The following is an 11,090-nucleotide window of genomic DNA, read 5'->3' on the forward strand; positions in this document are numbered from 1 at the left end:
GGTCCCATGAAAAGATATACTTAAATATCTGCAGAAATGTGAGGGGTGTACTCACTTTTGTGATACACTGTGTATATATATACAGTGTATCACAAAAGTGAGTACACCCCTCACATTTCTGCAGATATTTAAGTATATCTTTTCATGGGACAACACTGACAAAATGACACTTTGACACAATGAAAAGTAGTCTGTGTGCAGCTTATATAACAGTGTAAATTTATTCTTACCTCAAAATAACTCAATATACAGCCATTAATGTCTAAACAGCCGGCAACAAAAGTGAGTACACCCCTAAGAGACTACACCCCTAAATGTCCAAATTGAGCACTGCTTGTCATTTTCCCTCCAAAATGTCATGTGATTTGTTAGTGTTACTAGGTCTCAGGTGTGCATAGGGAGCAGGTGTGTTCAATTTAGTAGTACAGCTCTCAAACTCTCTCATACTGGTCACTGAAAGTTCCAACATGGCACCTCATGGCAAAAAACTCTCTGAGGATCTTAAAAGACGAATTGTTGTGCTACATGAAGATGGCCAAGGCTACAAGAAGATTGCCAACACCCTGAAACTGAGCTGCAGCACAGTGGCCAAGATCATCCAGCGTTTTAAAAGAGCAGGGTCCACTCAAAACAGACCTCGCGTTGGTTGTCCAAAGAAGCTGAGTGCACGTGCTCAGCGTCACATCCAACTGCTGTCTTTGAAAGATAGGCGCAAGAGTGCTGTCAGCATTGCTGCAGAGATTGAAAAGGTGGGGGGTCAGCCTGTCAGTGCTCAGACCATACGCCGCACACTACATCAAATTGGTCTGCATGGCTATCACCCCAGAAGGAAGCCTCTTCTGAAGTCTCTACACAAAAAAGCCCGCAAACAGTTTGCTGAAGACATGTCAACAAAGGACATGGATTACTGGAACCATGTCCTATGGTCTGATGAGACCAAGATTAATTTATTTGGTTCAGATGGTCTCAAGCATGTGTGGCAGCAATCAGGTGAGGAGTACAAAGATAAGTGTGTCATGCCTACAGTCAAGCATGGTGGTGGGAATGCCATGGTCTGGGGCTGCATGAGTGCAGCAGGTGTTGGGGAGTTACATTTCATTGAGGGACACATGAACTCCGATATGTACTGTGAAATACTGAAGCAGAGCATGATCCCCTCCCTCCGGAAACTGGGTCGCAGGGCAGTGTTCCAGCATGATAATGACCCCAAACACACCTCTAAGACAACCACTGCTTTATTGAAGAGGCTGAGGGTAAAGGTGATGGACTGGCCAAGCATGTCTCCAGACCTAAACCCAATAGAACATCTTTGGGGCATCCTCAAGCGGAAGGTGGAGGAGCGCAAAGTCTCGAATATCCGCCAGCTCCGTGATGTCGTCATGGAGGAGTGGAAAAGCATTCCAGTGGCAACCTGTGAAGCTCTGGTAAACTCCATGCCCAGGAGAGTTAAGGCAGTTCTGGGAAATAATGGTGGCCACACAAAATATTGACACTTCAGGAACTTTCACTAAGGGGTGTACTCACTTTTGTTGCCGGTGGTTTAGACATTAATGGCTGTATATTGAGTTATTTTGAGGGAAGAATAAATTTACACTGTTATATAAGCTGCACACAGACTACTTTTCATTGTGTCAAAGTGTCATTTTGTCAGTGTTGTCCCATGAAAAGATATACTTAAATATCTGCAGAAATGTGAGGGGTGTACTCACTTTTGTGATACACTGTATATATATATATATATATATATATATATATACAGCTAGATGCTTTTTGATTGCATGCTGGCTCTTTGGAAGTCTAATTGAGTAAAAGAAACATAAATAAAAATATTTCTAACGTAGGGATGAAATAATGTGATTATTTCCTTAGATCTCCAGCCATGTGAAAGCGATTGACGCAATCTACCAGGGAACAGATTTCTTGGGTATTCGTAACATTAGCTTCATGGTGAAAAGGATTAGGGTAAGTTCAGCAGTGTTTTATTGCTCATTACTTAAGTATACTACAGAGCCAAATAAAAAACAAAACAAAAAAATGGCACAATAATTTAACAAGAATGAGGAATTTTTATTGTAATGTCACGTCTTTCCTCTAGATTAACACTACTAGTGATGAGCGGGACAAGTCCAACCCTTTCCGTTTTGCAAACATTGGCGTGGAGAAGTTCCTGGAGTTAAATTCTGAGCAAAACCATGATGACTATTGTCTTGCTTATGTATTTACTGACCGAGACTTTGATGACGGTGTGCTGGGACTGGCTTGGGTGGGAGCACCCTCAGGTACACACAAGTCAAACTGTGCTACAAATGCCATACCATTCAAACGTTTAATTTAATTCCTTTTTTTGATAGTAGAAAGTGGTAAAAAAAGTAAAAAGTTTTATGTCCTGAATTATGATTTAATAAAATAAATAACAAATGGTGTTAAAATATGTGATCGAAAGTCCAATTCTAAGTAAAACACCATTTGTTGTGTGGTTTTTATTTTTTGCAGAACTACATGTTGATGTTTGAGAGTCTTACTTTACTATTATTATCGTTAGTAGTAGTAGTAGTAGTAGTAGTGTTTGCTATTTGTATTTGCTCTGACCTATGTCCTAATGGCTGTTTTTAGGGAGCTCTGGTGGTATCTGTGAGAAGAGTAAGCTTTATTCTGATGGAAAAAGGAAATCACTGAACACTGGCATTATAACAGTGCAGAACTATGCATCCCATGTTCCTCCAAAAGTCTCACACATTACCTTTGCCCATGAAGTGGGGCACAACTTTGGCTCTCCAGTAAGTAAATTGTAAATGCCAGAAAATGTACACACTCTTAAAATAGGCATAAAAGCTTAGTGCAAATTAGGCCCAGTTTAAATGTGATTAAAAATAATGCAGATGTCATCTTGCAACATCAGATATTACTGGTAATATTTACATCAGTTTGCAATATCTTAGATAACAGCATCTTTTGATCGAAATTGATAATTGTTTTAATTATTGTATAATTATTACTTTTTAAGTACTGATGATGTAATAATTAATTAAGCTAAAACAGGTAGCTAAAGTTTTGTGTATCTATACTTAATAAATCTTTACATATTAGCATGACTCTGGCTCTGAATGCACTCCCGGTGAGTCAAAAAGCCAGGACAAAAAGGAGAAAGGCAACTACATCATGTATGCTAGAGCTACATCAGGGGACAAGCTCAACAACAACAAGTTCTCCCTGTGCAGTGTTCGAAACATCAGCCAAGTTCTGGAGAAAAAAAGAGGCAACTGCTTTGTGGGTAAGGCTTTTTAAATAGATTTAATTCCATATTATCCCATTTATATATATATATATATATATATATATATATATATATATATATATATATATATATATATATATATATATATATATATATATATATATATATATATATGTATATGTATATGTATATGTATATGTATATGTATATGTATATATATATATATATATATATATATATATATATATATATATATATATATATATTCTATTTATGATACATGAAAAACTTTTTCAGAAGCTTTACATTCCTAGTTAAGCACAGCACGCAATAAGGAGTTGTATGAGCTTATATTGTGTGAACTTTACAACAGAGTCTGGACAGCCGATCTGTGGCAACGGATTAGTAGAACCAGGAGAGGAGTGTGATTGTGGCTACAGTGACCAGTGCAAAGACCAGTGTTGCTATGATGCCAATCAACCAGACAACAAGAAGTGCAGACTTAAACCTAACAAAGTCTGCAGGTAAAGAAACACATTTGTATTTCAATTGACATTCCTAGAAACCGTTTCTAGACTGTTTTCTGACACGTCAATCACACATTTTAAATGTGTTCTTTTTTCCCCTTATTTTTTTTCTCCTTAGTCCTAGCCAAGGCCCATGCTGCACTGCTCAGTGTACATACAAAACTCGTAATGAAAAGTGTCGGGAGGAGTCTGAGTGTGCCCACCAGGGTATGTGTAGCGGAGCCTCAGCCCAGTGCCCAACATCAGAGCCCAAAGCCAACTTCACTGCCTGCCATGGAGAAACCCAAGTCTGTCTTAATGGGGTGAGCCAGACAACTCATAGTGTCACATTTGGCTAATTATATACGTATATAGCTTAAAAACCTGTGTAATGCCAAAGCTTGAAAGTTATTTTGTTTTACACAAAAAGCCATTGCAAATACAAAACACCATCATTGTTTTACTTGCACACAAAACTCGCTTCCTAAGAACCATTGCATGTGCCAGCATAACACCTTAAAACCCCTATCCGATTTTTACGCGTAACAGCATGATTACATCTTGCTGCTTTATAATCTAACAAAATCATTTAGCAGCAGTGTAACTATAAAATGTCATTGCATGTTCATTTAAAGAAATCAGAAAATGATTACATAAATCTGATTATTTTACCTAGGAATTCATTCTTATAAACATGCTACTTTAGCCTGGCGCTCTTTACTTCCTGACGCTATTTGTTTTCAATTTAAATATGCATTTTCTGCAACTAAAGTAGTGTAAAAATGCAATAAGGATATAGTTAGTTGACAGTACTTCAGCTGGAACACCCAATTGAAAATTATGGCAAACTAGCGATTGTTTGATTAGGTAATCAGAACCCTGTAGAATATTTTATTGTCTTCAGAAGTGTTGATAGAAAAAGCATGGTATCTTAGGTATAAATAAGTGTAAAACATGCACTGTAAACAACTGCTTGCACCTGGGGTAGCACTAAAACTACCACAAAATGTGTTTATTACGTTTAGTGATCACAGGAACATTTAAAGGTGTGACTCGTTTGAAGAGAAAATACTGATGTAATTTTCAATAGTGATCTTTTTCTGATTTGCAGTTTTTTGTATTGTTTTTGGCTTCATTTGCCTCTATTTTTCTTTTTATGTCTTACAGGGATGCTCTGGCTCAATTTGTGAGAAATATGGACTGGAGGTGTGCACATGTGCCAGTGGAGACGTGAAGAATGAGACGGAACTTTGCCATGTTTGCTGCATGGAGAAAAGTCAGTATACTCCGATGTTTGATCTATTGTTTGATGCACTAGTTTATTTAAGTGGGTAGTTTTTTATGCTTAACAGAGTTAGATTTTGAAAACCCTATTTGTTCTTTTTGTGTGATTGATTTGAACATGAATTAAAACCCACCCGTTCAATGACCTACCACAGCAACTGATGTTGTGTTTGCCTGTTTAACGGAGTTACATTATCATCACCCAATGTCTTCTTTTTACTTCTCTTCACAGTGAACCCCAGCACATGCAGCAGTACAGGCTCAGAGCGCCTGGCCCGATTCTTTAATAAGAGGGTGACCACGCTGCAAGCTGGCTCTCCTTGCAATGACTTTAAAGGTTATTGTGACGTGTTCATGAAGTGCAGGCTGGTGGATGCCGATGGGCCACTGGCCAGACTGAAGAAGGCCATCTTCAACCCTGAGCTCTACAGGAACATCTCAGAGTGGATAGTGGCAAGTGTTCTGACTTAGTTTTAGATGCTGTACAAATGCAAATTGCAGTAAACATTTTAACCAAAGAAAGAAAAATAAACATACACAATATATGGACAAAAGTATTGGGAAACCCATTCTAATTATTAAATTCATGTGTTTCAGTCATAACAGGTATATAAGAAAATGATATGCTTTCAACTTTGCTGCAACAGTTTAGGGAAGGCTCTTTGCTGTTCCAGCATGACTGTGCCCCTGTGCAACAAGCAAAGTCTATAAAGACATAAAGAAAAGCTTTTTTTTTAAAGCACAGAGCCCTGAACAGCTTTGGAACAAAGTGGAGCATCAGTTGAGGCTTTCTTGACATCAGTGCCCAGCCATACAAATACTATTTGGCCACAGACATACTTAAAAGTCTTGTGAGAAGCCTTCTCAGAAGAGTGGATGTTGTTATAGTTGTAAGGATCACAGAGGTCACTCTCTATGTCAGTACAGTTTGTTTTAAAATGGGATGGCCAACAAGCTCATGGTCAGGTGTCCAAATACTTTTGGCCATATAGTGTGTTTTGTGTGTATACATGACATTGGCTTTTGGCTTACTGCAAAAATACATTTAAATAACTGACATATAATGCAGATAATGCTTCTGTAATATATGATATTGATAGTGATGTTAATAGACTTTTGCTGATGGTCTTTGGTAATATGCCTGTATTTCAACAGGCTCACTGGTGGGCAGTGCTCCTAATGGGTATTGCTTTAATTATGCTCATGGCTGGATTCATCAAGATTTGCAGTGTCCACACACCCAGTAGCAACCCTAAACTACCACCTCCTAAACCTCTACCAGGTAAGTAACACCAAGCTGCCTTTAATCACCTCTTTATTTACATGCTAGAAATAGGAAATAATATTTACACTAGCTGAGAGCATTGATTAAACAGTGACTGATTTGCTGTTGCTAAGTTTTTCTTGAACAGATTGTCAGTCTTGCTCTTTATTCCTAATGCCTGAATTAATTAACATCTTGCCCGGATGTCAAAACCATTGTTACTGGTTAGGAAGACCAAACAAAGAAAATATAGAAAGTGCTCATTTGATTTCAAACTGCAGCTCTATATTGTTCATACAAATAAAATAAAAGTGGTTCCTCCTCCTAATAGTGATTTACACCCAGCTCTGCATTAAGCTTCTGTTTGACCAGGGCTGCTGATTAAAAATGATGTTCTTGTTATGTTCTGTTTTTTATATATTTTATTTAGTTGTATTATATTTTTGTTGCTTAGTCTTTTAAAACTTGTATTTATCTTGATTTTAGTTTTGTTTTGGGATAGATGCTGGAAAGATTTGTTAGGGGGGGGAACTATATTTTATTTTGCTTTGCTTCATAGGCAATCTTTGCACTTCTAATGACAGTTGTAGCCTAGCGGTTAAGGTACAGGACTAGTAACCAAAAGGTCACTGGTTCAAACCCCACCACTGCAAGGTTGTCACTGCTGAGCCCTTGAGCAAGGCCCTTAACCCTCAATTGCTTAGACAGTATACTGTCAAAGTACTGTAAGTCACTTTGGATAAAAGTGTCTGCTAAATTTCAAAAATGTAAAATATTTTGGTTTAGGAAAATGGATTTGTATACGTGTTGAGGTGGCGTTACTGGTCCAGTTTCTTTACACAAAATTCAGCACAGTTCTAGCAGAGCATACATATTGCATGTAAAATATGACAATATGTATTAAATAAACAAATTTTGGTTTGTTTTTACTACTTTTAAATGAACATATGTTTAACCAGCGTGTTTTATTAATGCACATTTTTGTCTTTTAATGCATTTATTTTTGCTATGTTAGTAATTAGTATATGAAGATAATGCCATTCTTTTTTTTGCCCTCAGGCACTCTTAAGAGAAGACGAGCCCAACAGGCTCAGCAGCAGCAGCAGCAGCAGCAGCAGCAGCAACAGCAGCAGCAACAGCAGCAGCAACAGCAGCAGCATCACCACCATCACCATCACAACCTGAACCAGCACCCTCACGGTCATGGCCACCAGAACCATCGCCCTTCCCAGCGCCCGTCTCAGCAACCTCGCCATCACCGCCAGCCAAGGGAAAACTACCAGATGGGCCAGATGAGACGCTGAAAGCCTGGCAATCACCCATTTCACCACTACCACAACCTGCCAGTGCCTGTGTACAGTGGGATAACGGTCACAAAAGGTTTTAACTTCTTTACAGCCAGACGCACACAATTCTAGTCTCAATCTGACTAGAAAATGTGATCATTTTTAAATTCCTAACCATGTGCAGTTCTTCAGTTCCAGTTTGGTTAAATCTGGCTGTAGGACAAGACTTTACTCCAAAGAATCCAACTGGACCAGCACATGAAATCATGACTTCATTCCCAGTTTTACACGGCATCAACCAGGACCAATTTTAAGAGGTACACACAACAAAATGTGCAGTAAAGCTCTTGTGAAAGCAGTTGTTCTTAAAGCTGCCTCTGTCAAAAGTCATAACAAAAATTGTTTACAAAAAATCAATACAGCTCTCCATGAAGGAAATCTGAACAAGTCCATTATGCTTCCGTTCATTCCAGTCTTTATACTGAGCCACTCTTATGGTAAGAAAGATCTGCTTTGTTCAGCACAGGTGAGATCGAACTGTGTGAACATCACAACATGGAGGGATCAATAGAAAAAAAAAAAAAATGAACAGCAGATGAAAATTGAGATGTTCAGTTATGATGATGTTAGTATTTACCTCTTTATGTACCCTCACAGTCAGTATCATGAAAGTGTGCCATGGTTTAAGGGACCAGGCAAATGAGTCGCCATCCTGTGCGTTCACTAGCAGGTTAAATTTCAACTATTTAATGACATTTTATGATCAAACAAAGAATGAAGGCTGTTATTTTCTCCATGCAGCAAATGCCTACTTCGCCAGTGTACAGATTACAAGTGTATAGAGAGATTTGTATTATATGTGAACAAATATTTCTTTTACTGTTCAGAAAATAACAAGTTGCCGTTTTGATCAACATTCTCAGGACTTGGACATAAACGAAAAAACTGTACAGGATAATGAGTAAGGATGAGGGGATTAAACATTCACAAGAGGAAAAAAGGTAGAAAAGAAGGTTTGAGCTCAGTTAATGTAAATGTTTCATTTTGAATCTGTAGTGTCCCAGTTTTAAAGATTTTCAGTTTTATCGGAGGTTAAACATATCCTGCACAGCACTACGGTCTGGATGAGAGCTGATGTCATATTTCATCATTTCCCAGACCTTTTTTTTTCTACTGCTACAATCAGGAGGATTGTTGGCACTACAAATGATGTAATCTGCACATAAGGTACATGTATTAGATTGTGCATGCTTTGAATGCTCGAAGAGACACACTAGTCTTAAGATAAATGTCTGTGTGAATGAGGTGGTAAAATTTAAATTGTTCATCTGCAGTTTACATTTAAGGTCTTTAAATGGTTTAGTCCTAAACTTCGAAGAATTTGATTATACAATGGTTCCATTTTTGTCATGTATAGTTTTTAAAACAGTGATCTTATTGTGAAGCCCTCAATCAACCAGTTTTTTCATCTACAACTAAAACCAGTAGGTGATACTTGAAACAAACTTTTATGTACCATGTGTCAGATAATGAGCCAAGACACTTTTTTGATATTTCAGTTAATGGTAGAACGTGATCACAATTGTAATTTTTAAATATGCTGTGTAATATCAGAATTTTAAAAACGTTTACAGAAAAAGTTTACAGAAATTACCAAACCACTAATATTAAAAAAATTTACATAATGGCATAAACTAGGAGGTGCTGTGCTTATCAGCACAAATGCTGTCAAGGCTATTTTTAAAGTAATTTAACTACTGCAAATGTCTTTTTTTGTTTGTTTAATTAAAGTATAACACTAAAATAACACCATTTTACTAAGTAATCATTCCTGTTTTTATTAGTAACATTTTAATTTACATTTTAATTTGTCAGTTACTTTTAAAAATATGGCCTAAATATTTGTTGTAGTTATATCATAGTGCTTTAGTGAGTATGGTGAAAAGACATTTATAGGGAAAAAATACATTTTACTTTTTTATTTACAATTATTATGTAAAATGTTTGTCTCGCCCTAACTTGGTTTGTATTGTACTTTTAGCTACTCTAATCAAGAGTCCATATAAAAGTCAAACATTCTTTAAACATACACTATCAAAGTTGACTCATAAAACTGGATATTACAGAGGTCTTAGTTTTGCCAGGCCAGTTGCCTTTTTGTGCTGTTAGGAATTTTGGCATAAAGGACTAGGACTAGCCTGTGCTCCAAGGGCAGTGCTTCAAGTACCATGTGTCCCAAATCACACAGTACTGCACTAAATACACTATGAATTTACATTTACACAATTTGTAGCACATAGGATGCAGTTTGGTACAGATGCAGGAAATCACTCAGCAGTGCTCTGTAAACAGTGTCTGTCCGTTATAATTATGCATGTAAGCTCAGCTTTTTAGTTGAAGCAGACTGTGATTAAAATTAAGAAGATTTCTCTGAACAGAAGGTAGAAGTGAGTGATGGTGCATTGGAGCCAAATATGTGCTGTCAACTTTGAGCTCAATATAAATATAATATACATAAAGCTAAATAAAACGGTATGTCTATTTCTGCAACATTTGTTTTTTAAGACTTGGTTTCTTTGGTAAACTTTTTTTGTGTGTGTGTGTTTTGTGAATAACATTCCCGTTTTAAACAAGCGTCATTTCAAAATTCTGTGGGCAAAGCTAATATTTTTTTAGTGCTGTTTGTAGCCAGTGTTTGCAAAGACACACATTGTAGTCTTGTATGAGATCACAGCTAACCTAGCAAGACTATGGTGGTCTTAACTATTTCTGTGAACTGAATGAATAGGATATTTAATGCTACAACAATAGTAAACATGATACTGTACCACTTACATGTGCAGGGGATTCAAATAGTATTAAAAACCTTTTTGCACATTTCGTGTTGTGGATTTGATTTTAAATACAAGTAACTGCCATTTTTACCCATCAATCAATCTACACCTTAACACCCCATAATAATAAAACAAAAACTTAAACTTAAAAAACTTAAAAATCTAAAACAGTTCTCTTATGCACAAAAGTATTCAGACCTTTTGCCTGTTTGGCAGCAATGACAGCATCAGGTCTTTTGGGAAGTTTATAGTTTTCTTTATGACAAAGCCGCTTGTCAGATTGGATGGTGAAAGCATCTTTAGGGTGTTTAATAGGGTTTAAGTCTGTGCTTCGGCAGGGCCACTGAAGAACATTCAGGGACTTGCTTTGAAGCCACTCTAATTGTTTTGGCTGTATGGTTTGAGGTCATTGTCATATTGTCACTCCAGTCTTATATGTTCCTCAATTCTTCCTCAATATGTTCCTCCCACTGATAGCATTATGCTCCCACTTTCAGGTTTCATCATTGGTGTGATATCCGTCAGGTGATAAGCATTGTCTGTTTTTCATTGAACAGTACATGCCATTTAGCAATCTCCATGAAGGTTTCCTTGTGTCTTTTACTTATAAGTGGTTTATTTCTTACTACTCTGCCATTAAGGCCTGATTTATTTAGTGCTGTAGAGGTGGTTGTGTCTTCA

General features: G+C 37.1%; 1 protein-coding gene across 1 annotated transcript in view; it reads left to right on the forward strand.

Moving 5' to 3' along the window:
• The window catches only part of LOC134321320 (disintegrin and metalloproteinase domain-containing protein 10-like), a 30,747-nt gene extending 21,412 nt beyond the window's left edge, over positions 1–9,335 (forward strand). Inside the window, exons 7-16 of the mRNA XM_063003010.1 lie at positions 1,870–1,962; positions 2,096–2,279; positions 2,614–2,777; positions 3,088–3,271; positions 3,609–3,759; positions 3,881–4,064; positions 4,909–5,017; positions 5,258–5,478; positions 6,181–6,307; positions 7,349–9,335. Coding sequence (XP_062859080.1) covers positions 1,870–1,962; positions 2,096–2,279; positions 2,614–2,777; positions 3,088–3,271; positions 3,609–3,759; positions 3,881–4,064; positions 4,909–5,017; positions 5,258–5,478; positions 6,181–6,307; positions 7,349–7,593 — 1,662 coding nt within the window. The 3' untranslated portion in view covers positions 7,594–9,335. The remainder of the gene's footprint in view (positions 1–1,869; positions 1,963–2,095; positions 2,280–2,613; positions 2,778–3,087; positions 3,272–3,608; positions 3,760–3,880; positions 4,065–4,908; positions 5,018–5,257; positions 5,479–6,180; positions 6,308–7,348) is intronic.
• Positions 9,336–11,090: the final 1,755 nt, after the last annotated feature.

The sequence above is a fragment of the Trichomycterus rosablanca genome, chromosome 1 (genome assembly GCF_030014385.1).
Source record: "Trichomycterus rosablanca isolate fTriRos1 chromosome 1, fTriRos1.hap1, whole genome shotgun sequence".
Taxonomy (NCBI): domain Eukaryota; kingdom Metazoa; phylum Chordata; class Actinopteri; order Siluriformes; family Trichomycteridae; genus Trichomycterus; species Trichomycterus rosablanca.